The sequence below is a fragment of the Accipiter gentilis genome, chromosome 12 (assembly GCF_929443795.1).
Source record: "Accipiter gentilis chromosome 12, bAccGen1.1, whole genome shotgun sequence".
NCBI classification, from domain to species: domain Eukaryota; kingdom Metazoa; phylum Chordata; class Aves; order Accipitriformes; family Accipitridae; genus Astur; species Astur gentilis.
The window spans coordinates 29,711,989-29,731,819 of NC_064891.1; the positions used below are offsets into that span (position 1 = coordinate 29,711,989).

At 40.7% G+C, this 19,831-nt stretch overlaps 1 protein-coding gene across 1 annotated transcript in view; it reads right to left on the reverse strand.

Annotated features, from left to right (window-relative positions):
• Positions 1 to 1,180: 1,180 nt before the first annotated feature.
• Positions 1,181 to 19,831, reverse strand: part of TECRL (trans-2,3-enoyl-CoA reductase like) — a 64,691-nt gene continuing 46,040 nt past the window's right edge. Inside the window, exons 5-12 of the mRNA XM_049815035.1 lie at positions 15,230 to 15,345; positions 12,474 to 12,579; positions 10,661 to 10,733; positions 8,561 to 8,604; positions 4,758 to 4,815; positions 3,356 to 3,441; positions 2,885 to 2,930; positions 1,181 to 1,308 (exon numbers count right to left, since the gene is read on the reverse strand). Of these exons, the coding sequence (XP_049670992.1) occupies positions 1,181 to 1,308; positions 2,885 to 2,930; positions 3,356 to 3,441; positions 4,758 to 4,815; positions 8,561 to 8,604; positions 10,661 to 10,733; positions 12,474 to 12,579; positions 15,230 to 15,345 (657 nt within the window). The remainder of the gene's footprint in view (positions 1,309 to 2,884; positions 2,931 to 3,355; positions 3,442 to 4,757; positions 4,816 to 8,560; positions 8,605 to 10,660; positions 10,734 to 12,473; positions 12,580 to 15,229; positions 15,346 to 19,831) is intronic.

A 19,831-nucleotide genomic window follows, 5' to 3' on the forward strand; every position in this document is an offset into this window, starting at 1 on the left:
CTCTCTGTAACTGAAATTGTGCTTCTGCCTGACATGTATACCACTGATTTGCAAATGGAGCCAAATAAGTGTTTTCAGGACTTGAAATAACAAGCCCAGAGAATCCCTTAAAAAATAATGTCCTGGAAAGCAAAGTAATAGATAGTAACCAAACTGAAGGGGAGCTGAAGCCTTTCGGCAGTGTCCAGCTGAGGCAGTTCAGATATGGACTGAAATGCACTTGGCAGGATCCCTATCCTTTTCGATAATCAGCTGTACTCTGGTTCACCTTGTGCCCAAGGATTTCACCGTGCTTGATACAAGTAAGGTGAATGGTGTTTGATGCAGCTGGGCACTGAACAAGGGAATCTTAACATGCTTGTTAGTCCAGAAAAGTCTTTTGCTATTTCCAGAACTGTTCAATGTAAGAAAGGGGGATGGACTTAAATGATGTTCCCAAGGTCATGCTGCAAATTAGTAGCAAGATGGGAAACACCTCACAAACAGTCCCCTCCTGGGATCATGGGGCTGATCTGCCTACCTGAAAATAAAAGAAAGGCAGACCTCTCTGCAGTGATCAATTTAAGCCAATTTGTATTGAATAATTTGCTATTATATTCAATTTAAAAAAAAAAAAAAAAAAAAAAAGAAAGAAAGAAAGAAAAACCTTGTAAAGCTAGACTAAACTGTGTTAACAGTGTAGCAGTCATTCTTTGATGTGATGCTTCAGAGGAGCTGAGGCAGAACGTGCTGTTTCTGTGCAGTTTAATAAAAATAAGGCTGTGAAACATCTTCTGATGCAAAGAATCCAAGACTCTCATCAACATCTAACACTGAACCTTAAAATCACCAGACCTGAATGCATGCAGATGAGCTGTATTTGTTAATTTTAACAGCATCTGTGCCCATTTACACCAGCTAAATATCTAGCCTAACATTCAATATAAGCAATTTTCTTGTCCCTTCCCAATTAGCTCCATTACAGAAAATCTAATTAAATCATATCTTTTAGCAGGAACCAAGGCTTCAAGAGCTACATTTTTTCACTTAATTAAAAGCTCTTCATCTTGAACTGTTAATTTTCTTAAAAAGATATCCAGTAGTTCTTCCGCTGATCCACTTTGGTTACTGAATGAAATGGCTCATTTGCTCTGAGTTAGCTCTTGAACTGTACACATAGGCTCCAACTCTTGTGAAGAGCTTAGAAGATGATAGGAATCATAGCTGCTTTTCTCCGCACCTCCGGATAAAATCTCTTCAGGTACAGCTTGTGTTTCTTTTGGGCCCAGAGAGACATCTGGATGACCATCAGGAAAGCAAAAATTCCAACTACCAAGGAAAAAGAGGAAAAGAAAAAAGGATCACGTGTTTTCTTTCAGTGTTTCTGTGAATACAAGAGGGTTCATGGAAAAGTCTGTAGTCTCTTCTGTGGGCAGAGACAAGTTAACTTTGCCCTTGCTCTCAGCCTTGAAGTTGCTGATATACCATAGCCTGAGGCTCAACCTCCACATCAGAATTCACACAGATGATGTCCACATCTCTTAGACGCGCCCTGTATCACCTATGACTTTGCCATAAATCACATGCGCTCCTTGGGCATGGTGCTGTCTCACCTCAGAATTACCCATGGCCTCTCCCAACAGTTTTTCTGGTTTGCATTTGGCCTATAACACTTCTTTGTTTTTACCTCTGGCTCCCAACCATAACAGGGAGCTGTGCTGAACTTCCTGTTGCATGGAGGGACAACTTGGCCCTGGAGCAAGTAGGCAATAGGTGCACAAATAGATAGAGCTGCCTGGCAGCGAGGTCTCACAAAACCTAACAACTATAGATACCCAGGCCACTGCTGCAGTTGTCAGGAGCCAGCAAGTGGTCTCTCAGGTACCTCTCCCTTCGGGCTGAGTGGCGCTGAATGGGCAATGCTTTTACAGGTGCTTTTTGCAAATTCATTGTCCGTTCTTCCTTAAAATGAGCTGGTGGATCAGAAACATTCATTTGGCATCTGGTCAAGTTATCTTTGGGACAGTTACAGCAAGGATGAGTGTGCTGCATGTGTTGCTGCTCCCTGTCCTCGTCAACGCAGCCCTACAACGTCCTCAAACTTTCAGGTCATTTCCATAACAGAGCCTAATGCACAAAAAATGTTATATCTTTTTTTTAAAAAAAAAAAAAGAAAAGTTTGATTTTTGCATGAAGCAGGTTAATCCACTTTTGAAATTCCTTTCTTTTTCATTTGTAAACCATGTGGGGCTACTTTTTGCAAGTAGCTTTTATAGGTTTCTATTTTGGAATAGAAAAATAATTAAAAAGTTAATATTTTGGAGACCTTAGACCCAGGGACCATATTTGTATGGGTATTTAGTTCTCTAAGGATGCAGGAAAGTACTGAGCAAGAGTAGTGAATGCTACTAAGCAGGCTTCTGTTACAAGCTGGCTGCCTGATATAAGCAAACAGGGAAATACTACCAGGAACATGTGTCTTTCCTCTTTTGAAATACTAAGTTCATCTGTTTTCTTCTCCCTATTAGAAGTATTATTCCAGGTTTACAATACAAAGAAATTTTCCTATATCAAAAATGATTGACTGTAAATGAAGAAAACTGATATTATTCCATCCCCCCCCCCCCCCCCCCCCATTTTCAATGTCTGCTTTCACTGTGGAAACAGAAGAAAAAACAATATTTCACAAAAAGCAGAGAGCTGGTTTTGATCAAAAGAAGGTGTTGCAGTAGTGTTCATGCTCTCTGCAGCTTTCTGAGGGTAGGACTTTGAAAGCTTATACAGTCATGTCACAAGGGGGATTCGATGGCAATATTTCATATGCTATAAATTTTTTGGCAAATTTTAGATTTTCAGAATTTACTTCCATTTTTTAGAGGCTATCTTCATTCTGTTTCAAACCTACCTGGCAGGGTTTGTGTCATCACTGTGAAACTAATCCAAGACCCAACCTGTTGCAAAGAAAAAAGCACTGTTAATCTGTTAATTGTATACTTTATCTAAAGCAAAAGGACAAGTTTTTGAAAGCTCCTCCTGGAAGAAGAGCGTGACACTTGTACTGGAAATGGAAGAGGAAAAATAGCTAGAAAGGAGCCCTGCAGTGTGCTGGATGGGGTGAGGAGATGGGTGGTAAATCCTTGGAGCACTGGGGAGTCTGTAGCGGAGGGGAATATACACAAGAGTCATGATATTGATGTGAGGGAAAAGAAGCGTCTGGTGGCGAAACATTTGTGGGAGCAAGGAGACTCTGATGTACAGAACATCATGATTGATGAGCAGAGGGAACTGCGTGGAGGCATTGCAGATTTTCTGCGGGCAAAGGCTGTAACACAGTAACCACCTACCCTTTGCATGCAAGCAGAAGAAAGTCATGTACCTCGTATGTATAGTTGGGACAGGATACCAGCAAGAAGAGCCACGTGAAGGGGTTGTAAGTTGGACTTGGAAAACAGGCTTTACTTCCTTTATGAAAGGAAAAAAAGAAGGGAAAAAAAACCAAAACAACAACAAACAGACAAAACCAGTTTCAGTACCGGGAGGGGAACTGAGCCTTATAACTTGCCTGTGTAACAGCCATCCCCTTGGCCAATGCTCCCAGAGTACCACTTGTTAGAAAAGTTTCAGTGAAATCTTTTGAGACAGCAAAAGCTGTATTTATCCTAGTGAGAATGCTGCTTAGTGAGCCATGTATCAGTTTTTACAGGAAGGTCTGGCATGTCCAAAGGATGCAACCTTTGTTCAGAGGAAGAGAGACAAGTAGATTTAATGCGGGCCAGCCAGCGGGCGAGGGCTAAGGGCACTCTTCTGGGATGTAAAGGATGCAGCTGTATCTTATTCAGCCTGATTCAGGAACGTGAACCTGTCCCCTCTCGCATCTTCATCCTTCATCCCAGGGTAGAACAGGAAAACAACTCCAGAGCTAACAGGATGACTCGCTACAGCCACAGATAAAACTCACAAAAAGCCATATACGCAACATTTCATTTTTAAGTTCTGGCAACATTGTTATCCTTAATACTTGTAGGCACTGAGAATGTAGATGAAATATTTGGGTCTTGCTGTTTTTAAACTGAATTAGGCCCCTTGCAACAAAGAACATAAGGACCTGCCTAACCACAGCACATCAAAAGTTTTCCAGACTAGAAACTGACGTCAGTGTGTGAAGTTGATCATACTGTGGTAAAGTATTTTCTTGAATACGGTGTTATAGTGGGAATTATACTATTATTATCTGAAAATATATTTTACTTTCTAGTATATAACTTTTATTCTCATGGTACAAAAGATCCTGAAAACCTATGCTTGGAGCAGCCTTTTAAGAGCATATATATACTTTGATGCCTGTGTAGGTATTCATGAGTCTATCTTTGTGTATTTGTATATATATATATGTGTGTGTGTGTGTGTATCTTTGCATGAGATGAATGTACCTAAAAACTCTGCAATCTAGTTTAAAAGTTTTTCAAACATATTTAAAATGTAATCCTCTGTTGTCAGTCAACAGGATGCTTTAGAGAACTTCCACGCTTAAATCCATATTTAAATTGCAGTTGTGTCTAATTAAGATAAGTTTGCTATAAGCTTTGAAACAATAACAGTGTTGCTAATGTTTCCTTGTCACCACATTTATTTTGAAGATGTTATACCAACGGCATGGTACCTGCTTCATCTTTCTTTATTCTGTGGATGTGGATACATAAATTACTGTATACCAGCAGAAGATGGATAGGTTAAGCACACTTCAGTCTTAAATAGACAAACAGACAACAAAGACAGACCTGAATGATTTTGGTGAGCTAAAGTTACGTTGATAAAGTGATTTCCAGCTTCACACATCTGCAAGACATTAAAACCGTATTTTCAGTTGTATCCCTAAAATGCTGCGGTAACTCCGTTGCAGTGCATAACCAGAATCCCCCCATTACAACTCTAGTCTCTGTATCTAGAATATATGTACTCTGAAATGACTCTCCCACAGGAAAGACATTCTGTGATCTCTGTCAAACACACAAGTGCCTAGTGAGCACCGCGGGCACAGCCTGGGGATGAAAGCCCATGTTTCAGCTCCGCGGAGCTCAGCGCAAGCACGCCTTCAGTGTGGTTCTCGTGCCCAGCATGTGCAACATGCTTTGGTCTGGGGAGACCGGAGAGGCTCCCTGGGGTCTAAGGAATTTAGCAAGATACTTTTCTGAACCGAACGTCATTGTCAGGATTTGGATTTAATCCAGGCTCCAAAGAAGCAGGTGAAAAGTTGACCGCTGGTTTTGTAAAGATGTCATGAGTTAATGTGCCTACCCTCTTCCTACACACACTTTGAAAGGTGTTCAGCTTAACGCCTCTGTTATGCCAGCTACGGAGTATGGTAACTGGTTCTTTAGGTGAGTCAGAGGAAGAAAAACCAGGGTGAATAAAAAGGTAGCGGTTCTCTGAAGGGCAGACTGGTCGAATAGATAGTAGTTGGGAATTGAAAAATGAAAGGAGCCAGTATTATTCCTGGTTCTGCTCCTCTCTGGTTATGCCATTTCCTGCCTTAACCAACCTCTCAAACCTGGTCTTTAATATTTAGATGGTTTAAATCTTTGGGAGAGGTACCATGTCTCCCCACTTGGCTATATAGCATGTGGTACAAGGTATTTCAGATTTGCTTGTGGCTTTCGGTACTTCATCAACTACAACTACTGTAGAATCAAAGCCAATCACTGCCTATATTTAATGTGAGAACTGGTAGGAAAACCAGTTTCAATTCCTTGAAAAGGAAGCCTGTCAGTACAGCAGCCTAATTTTATTTTTTTAATTTTTCCCCAGCTTTGTGAAGAAAACCAAAATGCTGTATACTTTTCAGTCTTGGACTGAATTGAACTTTTTTATTCATTTCTGGGTTTGAAAACTGATTTCTCCTCTCAAATTGAAAAAAATGTAGTGTTAAAAAGTTGTGTTTTCTTATATCATTTGTCATTCTAAATTTTACAAGGCTGGAAAAAATTAAGAAAATAAAATAAAAAGGAGGAGTGCTAAAACCTAGAGACATTAAAAGTGTAAAGTTGCAAAATTAATACAGAAAAAAAGAAATACAGTTGTAATTTTTTAAAGCTAATTCTGAAAGTCATCCATTACAAACTTCAATTACAACTAATTGAAAGGAATATGTAACTTCATTTTGTATTGAAATGTGCCATTTTCTGAAAGAACATTGTGGATAGCATTGCTAAAGAATTTTCCCCTTTTTGGCAGAGAGATTTCTGTGGGTTTTGTGAGGAAAGTTTAAATCAGTTCTATCAGCAAAGCTGTTATTCTGCATGGATATGTAGTCATGGGTCAAATTCTGCAGTCCTTTTATGTTTTTTAATTACAACTAACTGGCTGTCATCTATCATAAACACCAGATGTAAAACACTAAATAGCCAGAAAAGGAAATTCTATTATAAAATACCATATCAGAAGCTATAATTCTAGCCATAGCAATAGGAGTAGTTTTAATTTACGTACTTCCAATTATGAGCTAGGAACATGATTTTTTCTGATTACTATTATTTTAAAGAAAAAAGTTTCAAAGTTAAAAGTGTTTTTGTGAAACACTGTACATACTGAAATATGCAATGCCCATACTATTGTGAAGCAAGAGAGATTCACACACTGTAGTTAACACCTACTAATTCTATAATCAATTCTAAGTAAAGCAAGCAAAGGGCATTTCTGCAGGGATTTTTATTGCCTTACCTTTGACTCTGCAGCTGCGTTCTGCTGTAATTAGCTGTTATGTCCCTCTTTATACACGTGGCTGCTAATGCTCTATATTGAGAAGTTCTGCTAAATGTAAGCTAGTCCTTAGTCCGTGTCTCATATATAAAATATGGGGCAGTGGGGAACAGCAGGAAAAAGGTTTACCATATTTATGCTGATAAAATATTGAAGTCTATGTACTGTTCCCCCTCTTTATATTCCACGTGACCCTATGAGAAAAACATCCCTGCAAAGCTTAGAGTGATTTCTCAAAATATGAGAATCAGAAGGGCCTGCTGACACTCTTCAAATTATTCAGTACTGTTGTTTACAGCAGCTGCAGATGTATACATGTAAATCAGGATATGTAACAAAGACAAGCGTTAAAAGAGGAAAAGAAAAGAAATCTTCCAAATATTTTATTTGTGTGTTTTAGAAACCTGTGAAAACAGATTCATGTTATTTTATTTTGTATGTTGCTGTTTTAAATTCATTGTCTGGGAACCTGCCAGAACAAGGTCTGAAAGGGAAAGGTTTTGAGTTTCCATGGGTAGGAAGTTCTCAAAAGAGCTGCAAGAATTCCTACCACAGACCAGGTGCTGATGCAGATCTGAAGGGGTTGGCCATGTTTTATAGAAAATACCCCCAACAGGACTCATCTCTTTGCTTGATGGCAGCGTTTTCCATAAAAGCTATAGCAGGGCCAGTTATACTGAGGCGAGGAAGGATGTTTCACTAGAAAGAGAGGCTTTTTCTATGCGGAGATTTTGATGAGGGCTAGTTTTACTGGTAGCAGTGAATATTCAGACAAGCGGCTGGTTGCTTTTCAAGTAACCCCTGAGCTTGGGAATGGCGCAGGCAGTAAGGTTCTGGGTGCACCACTGCCTACAGCTGCCACAACCTCCTGTCTCCGCAGTACAGGATTATCGCTTTCGGCCGTAGAGCCTCATTGAGTACGTGAACTTCTTCATATGAGTATTTTACTTGTCTTTGCTATACTTTATTAGAGCAGGAAAAGCTGAGAACTGCATGGCCAACCCCAGAGACAAACACTGCCAAAAGTGGGATCTTTAAGGCTCCCGAATTTACAAAGGCATTTAAATATTGCAAGGAGTTGTTTGAATGCTTTTCTGAATAGTGTTTGCCTGAAGAAGCCTAAACAACTTACTGTCTCATCTTCTTGTTATATTTCTGGAAACTGAACTGTATCTGATTTTCAAAGAGGCCGACCGTTTTGGTTACTGACCCATGATTGCTCGGGAAAGTCAACACACAGCATTTCCAAGCGCAATGCTCACAGAGGACGGAAGAGAATATACATTTCCAAGTGAGAATTTCTTACTGAGCCTCTGTCTCACTATATGGTTCTGTTCATTCAAACATCAGGTTCAGTAGTCTCAGCCATCCTTTGTCGCCTGCGCTTTCCCTTGGCTTAACCCACTTTGACAGGGATGGGTTTTATTGTTTTTAATAGCTGTGAGGTTAAGTTATTCAGGGCACACAGTACTATCGCAAAGTCTGTTTAGGATGTAATTCTTCAGTGTTATAAAAATGGCAAGTTCCAGTCTAATTACCTGTGTTTTTACACAATTATGAGTAGTAATAATGCTGATGATGTTTTCATGGCTCTCAGAAAGCTTTGTATAGGTAAACAGCACTAGGAGACTTCCTGGCCTAGAAACCGTAATAGATTATCACTAAATCCAGTCAAAGAACACAGGGCTATGGGCATGGACATATAAATATATATATATATATATATATATACACACACAAATGCATAGCAGCCTTACTGTATTTTGCTAAATCAGGAGTTACTCCTATTCCATAGTCATTAATAAAGCTTTATTTTTGTACATACCAGAAAAGCAAGGGCAGCAAAAGAAACTTGTCTGTGGCCAAATGCTAGAAAACAGAACAAAATTATAAATTGCATTTTACGGTATGCACATGGTTTGCTATGGGTGAAATTAATCTAGTGCTGAGGAGCAGAAATACTTCTTTCCTGACAGGCTCTGCAGAAAGAATTGATATTATCACACACAGTATGAAGAAAATGCAAATAGTAACAACACTCTAGAAATGCCAGTCTCTTCACCACTGATCTCAAGGTAGTTTTCACCTAACTTCTTCTAGTATTTGTCAGCTTCTAAGTCCAAGCTATCCAAGTGCTTTGTCAAAGCAGCTGGTGGTGTTAATTTCCTTGGAAAGGCACGAGGAGGGATGAAGTGAAGGTCAGTGGCAGAACCAGGCCAGGAATCACAGGCCCTTGTATCCCATGAGTAGAGAACCCAAGATATAACCTATCCGCTACTTTTTCCTTTTTTTTAGGAGTGAGGCTTTACTATATAGCCACTGTCTGCTACACAGTCTCACCACGCAAGAAAAATATTTAGCCTTTGCAATTTTTACCTGCCCTTTGCCCACCCTCTCCCTTTTTCCGCTGTCCCCAGATCACTGTAGTGCTGTATCACGTTCATCGCCAAAGGTTTACAGTTCCCAAGTAAACCTCGGTTCTGGCTGAGAACCACAAACCAGGTGTATGTACCTCACTTCCCTGACCAAGCCTCATCGAGCCTTTACTTTTGAGAACCCTTTTTCTCCGGCTGGCACACGACTCCTCTGCAGTGCCAAGGGCACGGGCTAAAACTCCTGCTCAGAACAACCAGCACACGTCAACTTGTGGGTATGTAGCGGCTGAGCAGATGTTCTTCATGGGTCCTTTGTCAGCCTGGTTTAATTTACCACTCCTGCATAGCATTCTGCAACTACCTGCTTGCCTTTCCTTACCTGTCCCCAAACCAGCCATCTCTGGATTTGGTTGCGGAGGTCACCCTCTCCTGCATCCAAATAAACCGTCAATGTTTTACTGATCCAGCTAACTATGCCAGAGGGCTGGTGATCCCCAGCATTAGACCCATGTACCTATAACTGTCATTCTAAGGCAGAGGCAAGCAATTAGTAGCACTTCTTCTGAATGCTTTCTCTATTGGAAAGCTGTCTTGAACAAATGGTTTCCTCTATAAAGAAGCTGCACCTACTGATTTGATGGCCCAGACTGCTAAAAACTGTGTCTAGGGAGGTTTCAACGTTGTTCGCAGCATTACTGTTAAAGCCACACCAAATTTAACTTTCAATGAATCACATCATTTTGGAACAGAAATTTTGTACTATTTTGAAAGAAAAGCAAATACCATGTAGGAGAAATTTTTTTAAAAAAAGTAGTAATTTAACTGAGTGTAAATAAAAAAGGCAAAGCAAACTCTTTGTTCCCAAAGCTCATAGATAAGTATAAGATGCACAGAAAAATAAAGATTAAGGTGTCACAAGAAAGTAAAGTAGCAGGAAACAAAAGTTATGCCAATTATGCTCAAAAGAAGCAACAGCTCGAAGAGTAAACAAGAAGAAAAAAAATCGTGAAGAAACAGCAGTGCAACAATAAAATATAATGAGAGGGAACAAAATGATGAATGAAATCTGGAAGCAAAAAGCATAGGATTTTTTTCATTATTATCAGCGGTATCTGCTTGACTTTTACTGGTTTCTTACAAAAAAAAAAATTAAAAATCTTAATTTTCATGAAAAGGATGTATCTTTAGCAAATAAATATTTCCTCCAAGAAAATGCAGCCAGCTCTAGTTCTCTCCTGCATTCTTAATACAAAAACTGTGAAGATGAGCAAAATATATCAATCTTTGTGTTTTCTCCGCTGGGCCAATATTTCCAGTTCATAAAACTGGACAGCGAATGACTGTCACTGAACAGGAACGTACATGCAGTGGCCCAGCAGGAGTGCCTCCTGCACAACAGTCTTCCTTCTGACAGGGAGTAAAGGCTAATCTCTGGCTAGATGAGTCGTATGATCTCATGTGGGAGCCATCTATTGATTTTGGAGGTCTTAAGGTTGCATACCAAAAACTTTTTAAAACCAAGGTCAGTTTTGTGTTCTACTTATACATACATGGCGGCGTATACCGTGGATGGTTGATGTAGTATGCAATCCAGGAAGTGAATCCCCAGTAAAAGGCACAGCCCTGGAAGGGACAAAAGATACTTTTTTTTGTTAGAAAGGGCGATAAGCAAGTACAAACTGTAACTTTATAAGTTCTGGTAAGTGCAAAACCCAGATGGCCATTGAAAGACTTTGCAGTGGCTTCTTGAGACAGAACAGAGAACTTTCCAAGACGCTATGAAGCTACTAAAAAAAAATATAAAAGGACACACAGTGTAGATTTTTTGGGCTGCGTTGAATGCGTTTTATGCCTGTTGTAGGAACTGACATTTGTTTTCTCCTTATTTGATTCTATTGCTGAAGGGCACTTTTCTCTGAGTTGTACTATTAAAAGTCCAGGGCTGGTCAACACAGCTGAGCTGTTACTATACCTTAAACTCAGCATTTCCAGGCAAGATAGAGCTAGCCAAACAGAACACTAAACCAGCTGAGACAATAAAGAGTAAAACTGAGTAGGCCTGGTTTAACCCTGGCAAAAAAAAGGCACACCGTTCCTATAAAGATATTTGAGTCACACGCTCCGTCTACTCCCATGGATTCAGCCCCACTTCATCCTCTCGTTAAAAAGCAGCACCCCAGCTGCCTTTTCTTGGTGACTGAAGCCGTGGGCTTGGGAAAGCCCAAACAGAGATAACGCAATCGTGTTCTCGCCCTTTGTAGGGGTCACTGCTCCCAGCCTTTGTACAAGGAAAAACCAAAACCCACCAGTCAAACAACTGAAACCACCCTGGAGACTGGATAAAGCCTTTCTACATGTCTGGGTTAAGGGTCCCATGCTCAGGAAGAGCAGTGTGCTGCGACTGGCTACATCCGATAAGTAGGGTCGCAAGTCAGGATTTGTCTTTTTAATCTTTTTATGCAATGCCATTGTGGTACACGAGGGAATAACAGTAACTGTTGGTCTAACTCCCACATGCATGAATCACTTTGGAAATGGCACTCTGGTTCCAAAGCCGTTCAGCTTATATTCCTCTTCTTTTTTTTTCTTTTTTTTTTTTTTTTCTTTTTTTTTTTTTAAACACTCTGGATTGTAAAACAACATCTCTAGCTGCACATCTCATTACCTCTTTTCTGACTGGAATCGAGTCTAGCCCCCTATCACGGCCATACATTTTTCTTCTTCACTAAAATCTTAAATGTATTGCAAAGGCAGGGTCTTTACATCACACTGAATAGGGGGCAGCGGGGGGGGATACAAAATGACCGAGATTGAGTATGTGAAATAAAAGAAAGGAGAGCCTATAAGTAATGACACACAGTTGAAATTTGGGAGGCTTTGGGCGACAGAAGACTTTAGGCCAGCTCAGTATCTTCCTGAGGCCTCCATCTATAGAAGGAGAATATATTTTTTTTTCCTACTTGTAATTTGATTTTCACTTCCTGATGCAAGGCCTGTCTCTTGCTCTGTATTTATATTGCACCGAGGAAGTGGAGTGTGATTTCTGTCAGCATTGCTAGATGTTGCAGCAGCATATCTCATAATAAAATGGCATTCAGTCTGAAAAATGTCCTGGACATGACAATCAGCCCCTTGGGTGGATGAGTCAAAGTGGACATTGACATGCAGGAGCTAAAATGGACATTGATTTCAATTCATGTCCTTGGGGACATGGCCCTGAAATTCTTCCTATATTTGTATTTTGATTAATCATAATTCCTGGAGCTAGAAAATAAATTAATTTTTTATTTTTCTATCTTCTCCCAAGGACTGCTTTGATATAAGGATATTCTCTCTTACACAAAATGATAAACATATTGTCACCTTTATCATGTTTTTCAGAGGAGTGTGCCCTCCCGAAAACTTGTGAACAAATAACGTCTCCAGAAGATGTCTGATGTAGTGTAAACAATGGCAGAAGCAGGCCAAACTGGAAGAAAAAAAAGAAAGGAAATTAAGGTAAGTGAAAGATTGCTTTTTATTACTTCACAGTTTAATGTCACAAAAGGAATAAGGACTAATATTGCAAAACTGCAGTCACACTGAACTCGTGGGATTTAAGATATTGTCTTAATTGAAGCATCTGGAACCAAAGATTAATGGAATCATTTTCAGTGTTATACAAAGTTGCTTTCATTTTGCAGGGAAGCAACTTATTTTTACTAGCCATGAATTAAAAAGAGCTCCTCGAGCTCTGAATGTGATACATAGCCCTGACAAGACATTAAAACAGGACAGCTGTGTATACAAGCAGGCGCCTGCTGTGCTTTTCCAAAAGACGTCTCCCACATTTTAAGGCCACCTTAATGCTCCTGTAGGATGTGCCTGACATTTAAAAACATTCTGAATCTCTTCTGAATGGTTTCCTCGTCCTTTGCCAACTCAAGTAGCTGCATGGAAGTAGTTTGTATTTCATTTCCTTGTGGACGCAAAATGAGATTTTGTTGCAAAGTTAATCCATTCTGATGGCTTTTTTGTTACCCGTTATAAAGAAATGAGGTAATTGTTGTAGAAATTATTATACTGATTCTCTTTTGAGGAATATTATGAAACAATAATGGGCATTGCTGATTTGCTTCTGAGAATGAGTTGCAGCTCATAGAGATTGAGTTTCAGAAACAAATGTCAAGAGCGATTCCTGGTGTCATTTTATCTTGGTTACATTTACCATACTACCAGAGCCTGTCTCACTGCAAACCAATTACAAGACGTAAATAAAAAGTGGTTTTCAGCATGTGAAATCTCAAATACTTTTATTATGCACCTTGTACGGTAGCCAGAGTCAAAGATTAAACAATTTCAAAGTAATTAAACCAGAGAGAGTTGAGCTAAGGAAATTCCAAACAACTAACGACTTCTCCAAATTCTAGAGCAAACTTCCAGCTTTGCTGGGAATTTTAAAATTACTTTGGCTAAGGATGGGGACCTCAGATGAACCCATTAAGGAGTGGTCACTGGAAGGATTCTGCACACCCCTTGCCCACTTGAAACAGGGTAAAGGCATTGCTGGCTCTTCTGTGGTTCCAGAAACTCTCTCCTTTTAAGTGTATGAGCAAGAGAAGGAAGGCAAGCCTCTTGCAGCTCTGGGTTTGAATTCAACTAGTCTGTGTTCTCATTCCCAGCTCCACGAACTCCCTTAATGTCTCTCCAAGTCTCTGTTCCTCCATCTGTAAATGGTATTATTACTCACTGTGTTTCTCTGCTGTATACCAGCTTCTCTGATTCTGCATTCATAGTGTGCAAAAAGTGCTGTGGAAAAGCTGTACAGTTCCTTGAGGCTCCTAGTTCCCTGTGTGCCCTCCCACTCCCAGTGCTCCAACTTATGCAGCAAACAGGTTTTCCTTGATCATGCTCCATCCCTCTGCCAGGCACTAATCCCCCAGAATGGGGACAATCGCACTGAAGAGAAGTTCCTTAACTGTGAAATTTCCCAACCTGCCTGGTGCATTAACCACTATCCTGTGGAGGGGTATGGTTGGTGGAGGCAGTGCCTTCAGCCTCCCTGGCGTTATTGTGTATAGCTGCTTGCCACTTTCTTGTCTGTAACAGTTCTTAATCCCTCCCATTGATCAGGTCTGCTTTGTTTCTTCCAGAGTCCTTCAAAAGGCTTGGGAACGGCAGGGGCTGTCAAAGGTCGTTAAAAGCTACCTTGTTTGGCTGTCCTCTCTTCATTGCTTTTTGGCATGCTCTTGAGTTCTAGCAGACTAAGCAGGTTGCATTTCCTTGTGGTCAGGTCCTACTGTATTATATCAGAGCTATTTAATTTTCCTTTTTAACAGCACTGTTCCAGTGATGGAGAGAAGCAAAACTATCTGGTTTATGCTTATATGTGAGCTCCTCTGATTTGTTTCTGTACAGCTAGATACAGCCTGTGCTCTTCACTGGTCTATAACAGTGGCTGAGCTCTTATTTTTGTTTGTCACTTAAGTGTTTTAATTCTTAAAAGTCTTTCAGAACTCAAATATGTTGCATATGGCCCTGGGGAACAATTACAGTTTGAAGAGGTTAGTTTCAGAAATCAGATTACCAGTTCTGAAGTTCTATGGTGCTTATTTTGAATTTCTCAGTTGTTCTTGACCTGACACATGACATGCAGACCTCTTGAAATTCCTCCTTGTGCTTAGGTGAGAGCCAGTGTGGGTGTAGTTATCTTCTGTGCTGGATGCTGATGCTACTCATTTTACGAGTGGGAAAGCACTGTAAAGAGACTGGGAGCAGGACACCTGATGTCTTGTCCTCTCTTCTCTGTCAAGCATGACTTTGGGTTACTACCCACTGTGTTTATTATTTCACCTTCTGTTCAGGCTGTCTAGAGTGCAAACTATTTGGGGAAAATACTACATGTCCCATTGTGACCAGGTGCAGCGACCATTGCAACTGGGATCCCATTTTTGGTCAGGCTTGTGAGTGCTGCTAAAATGCCAAACCGCTATTGATAAGAACAAGCTGAAAGTGCCACTGACTCTGAGACCAGGCATGCAGCCTCACACCCCTTGTAACCTTCTCAGCCCTGGAAATGAGATCTCCATCCGTCCGGCTCCCTGTTCTCCATGAAAACAGTTCACACAAGTGTCACTTACTGAACCACTGGGTGGCGGAAGTTCTTCGTACTTTCCACTTGATCATAAATAGTTGAAAGGCGAATGTAAAAGAGCAGATATATTAGAAGAGGCCCGGTGTATTCTGTTAGAAAAAACTAGAAATGAAAAAGAAAATAGCTGTATAGGAGTAGGAAAATGTACCAACAAAGGCATGAGAAAAAGAATGCCCCTATCCATAACACCTATTCATCCTTCAAATGCCATTTTGGCTTCATTTTGAGGACTTAAATGACACGTGGGGGGGTTCTGCTGTCTCTTTAGCAAAGGAGTAAAATCCGTCTAGGAAATGAGAGAGAGGTTTCTGTGCAGAACATTAGCCCAATCAGGAATGCTTCACAGAAGGTGGTCAAAATCACAGTTATCTCCTCTTTATACTTTTGGCTGTGCCATCAGATGCCTATTTGGAATCTAAACAACACTGAAAATCAAGGCCCAAAAGCTGAAGGCAGCTTGCTTTCTGCCAGTGTTTTTTGCAATTAAGTGATATATCAGTTGAAAGCCAACCAAGCATGATAGAAACAAACATAGTTTTGAATCCTGGTTGCTAGCAGAGTCATCTGGAAGGAGGGATCATTGCTTGGAATTTGGTGGTGGGTGGAAGAGCAGGACCTGCCTGCCTGGTGTATGGTGCTTTGAGCCTTTGTTCAGTGACCAAGTGGGACTCCTCCCTGTGCAGGCATCAGCAGAAGTAGCCTGTGGTGGGCAGATTGGACAAGTAAGTTACCCTGTAAAACAGAAAGAAATAATTTCATCTCCCCACTGTCACCCCTGCTAGCCACAGAAAGCAGAGAGGACATATGGGCACAGGGAGAGAAGGCAGAGTTATAGGACTGCCATGAGCCTCTCTCAGTTTTACGTTCTGGCTTTGGTTTGGTAGAGCCTGTACTGCCTTTTGCCAGGGCACACTCTTAAGCTACAAACAACAGGAGGAAGTAAAACGTGGTTAGAGTGATGTGAGGTCTGAATTTGATCATCTGTCCCTACTGGAATGAGTCTCAAAATAAAATGGAAATGGTGTGGTCCATGTTTACAAGGACCAGCAACTGGCAAATCGTAATTCAAGTGCATAGTATTGCTTAAGGGATGAAGATTCATAACTAATGGCCCATTTGGCTTTCAGGTAGCTATTTGCACTGCTATAGAATTGTAATGGATAAATACCTGTGGCTTAAGAAAGCAACACTGAATTTAGACTACCTTTCTCAAAAGTAGTATTTGGCAGGTGGTCTGAACCCCAGTGGGCTGTTCTTCTCATTTCTCTTCAGAAGAGCTTTGAAACAGAAAGGTTTTCCTGCAGAAATATTCTGCAATTAGCTTTCCTTCCTTTGGGTCCCCCAGTACCATTTCTTTTCCTCTATTACAGGTAGAAACTTTTTGAAATTTCAGCCTTTCATAGCAGGACTGTCTCTAAAAGTAACAGACTTCAGCACTCGCTACCACAGAAATGTCAATTCTCTTTTGTTCCACGTGACACCATGATTTCTGTGCTCCATTTAGACTCTGCGTGGTCCCAAAAATGTGTGTGTGTGTGTATGAAAAGATTTAATCAAGGAGTGTCTAAGAGCCCACATCGTTATGGAACACACCACAGTCCAAGAGCTTATTAGAGTTTTTTCCTAATAGCAGTTGTATGGGTCTCTTCCTAACTGTGAGCCCACTGTGTCAGGCAATCTGCAAACACTGTAAGAGACAGCCTCTGCTATTGAAACCTAATAGACTAAATACAGACAATGGTGGTATAGGAGACAGAGGTGCAGGTAATCTGGTCTGGGCAGGTCAGTGTAAGAGATTGGAATGAGCTGCTTTCTTCAGTGTAGCTTTTTCTGTCAGCCATGAGTTGCACCACAAAATACACCCATAACTGCCAGCTTTTATCATCTGTTTGGCATGAGCATATTACAAAGCTGCCAGGAAAATTTTGGCAGGATTTAGCACCAAGTTGTGGTTACTTGTCACTGCACCAAGTGTTACCCCTTTCCCCCCTGGCTGATTTCAGATGCTGCAAGGAGAAGGAAAGCTTCAGGATTTAGTAAAAAATCCAGTCTCTATTTAACAGCCAAAGCTACCAACCATGTGATACCTGAATCCCTGTGACTGGGTGAGGACATGTTTTTGATGTAGAAGCGGGGATGCAGAGCCTCCCATCAGAGCAATCAGAGAAGCATCTGAGAGCACCACCAGCAGCTCTTGCACTGGGGTTTGTGGAGGTGAGCAGTATCAGCATGCTCAGGGTGCTTTACAAGCTGTGGACAAGGTCCCATCTTGTCTGTGTGTCAGTGACATCCTACACAAAGTGTTAATTGCCCATGTGGAGGCAGGCGGTCCAGGGTCAGCTGTGAGATTTGCAATCAAAGTAGGTATTGTCTGTCAGGCAGGACTGTATTTGCCTTTGTCATAACTGCATCACACTGCTGGAACATAATTAAGATCAGTAGCATCCTGTTATAGAGGATGAGGTTCCATTTGCTGTAGCGGTTTTGGGGTATTTTTTACATTTTGGGTGAGTTTCAGTCTGCTTTCCTCTGTTGCATCTCCCATGCTGCAACCTCTGCTCTCCTTCTTTGGCCCACTGATTTTAAATTCAGCAGAAAGGAAAAGTGAGTTCCAGAAAGGCAGGCAGAGACACTCTGCTAAAAATCCCACAAGTTCAAGCAGGTGGAAGGGAAAGTAGTCTTAAATTAACACCAAATTACAATTGGTTCTAACCATTGGCAATCAAAGGAAAGCACCGTTCTTTTACTATTAAGTCTCAATGAATATATGCAATTAAGCCTGCCTAATATCTTCATATTCGTCCTATAGCTGACTAATTGCTGGGCTTGGGGAGTTATTAGTTGTGTTAAGGATCAGTTCAAGCTATCGTTTCTACAGATGCTCAAAAACTAAGATACTAGTTCAGGCTGACATATCTTGCAAAAATAATAGTCAAATTTTAAACAAAACCCTGAAAATGATAACATCATAGCTTGTAGTTTCTGGACAAAAGAAATACTATTTTGTAAAAACCAAAAAACTGATCATTTAAAGCACAGAGCATTTTTCTTCTGTAGAAATGTAAAAAAATCCAATATTTAGAAGAAAATTACTTCTTCTTTACCATCTTGTGGGCCTGCCTAGATTATGTTGATGTGTTTAGTGCAGCCAAGTATGGTGGTCCATAGTAAACACAAAGATCTTTTCCTGGAGGAGCATTACATCTGTATTACAATGTGCACAGCTCAACAGAATTTAACTGTTGAGCTCATCATTAACTCCCTGAAGAAAGAAAACAAGAGATTGCCCCTTTTTTACCCCACAGCTGTACACCTTTTTTTGTATCTTGTACAATGTCCAGTTCTCTTACCTTCCTTCTCTCCTCTTCAGTGTCTGGCATTATATACTCTATATACCTCTTATTCTCAGTGCTGTTGATGAATTAAACCTCTTCCAGACATGAGCACCATACAGGGTGCTAAACTAAAGCTTCTTTAACTGGCTTAATTATCAGATCCTTGGGGACCTGGTTCAGTAATACCTAAACTGGAAACATTTACTACATAAACAACAAAACTGGGATCTGAAATATGTCAAAAGAGAGCTAAGGTAGGAGTCTCCATCATTCAAGAGATGATGAGACAAATTGGAAAACAATACAGGATAGCTAATTCACAAACCAGCAAGGCATCTCATCTCGCATGAGCCAGACTGTATCTGCTTCTTTTGTCTCTGTTGAGATGATCATGCCAGTAACACCTTGTTGAACTGAGTAACAACCAGGTCAGGAGTTACAATTCCATACCTTAAGAGGCAGAGGGTATATTTAGGGAGATATGAATGCAGCAAAGGTGAAAGGAGCTCTTTAAAGTTATTTGAGGGAATGTGAGGTGAATTTTCTGGCTGGTAGGAGCAGCTGGCATAGTGCCTAACACCATCCCAACAGGTCTGCTACAGGGAATGGAAAGGTTTTTGCTTTGAGTTAATAATACCATGTGTACTGGTTGGGAAAAGGCAGAAAAGGACAAAAGGAAGCTATAAACAGAGGGTGTGGAGCGGAGAGAGTCTGAAAAAAGTCCAACAGAATCTTTATAAATGAACAGCCCACAGATTAGCAATCTTCACATGAGGGCATCAGCTAATTCCTCTCTGTAATGTTTACGACATGCCCTTTCTCTAATATCACACAACACACCCTATCTTGTATCATGTTGCCTTTTGGCATAGTCTCACATTATCTCATGTATGACAAGCTGCAGAGCAGAGCTGAGGAAAGGCCATTTCCATACTGATCCCTTCCCGCAGCTCTTTCCATGCCATGTAGGGGCACTTTCCCAGTTCATCGCTGCTGGTCATGATGTTTTCTCTTCCACTGCCAATGGGATGTCTGGGTTCAAGCAGGGGAAGAGGAGGGTGTGGTATGAGGATAATACCTGTAACCAGGACAATGACTTTGGGTCATTGCCTGAAATTCTCAGCACAGCAAGAGCTACAAAATAGTTTAAGCACGTCCTGAGTAACTTTGATGGAAAAGCAGCTGCGGTATATAAATTATCAAATGGACAGAGCTTAGTTTCTCTGATAAATGTTAGACAAAGTCACTAGTTG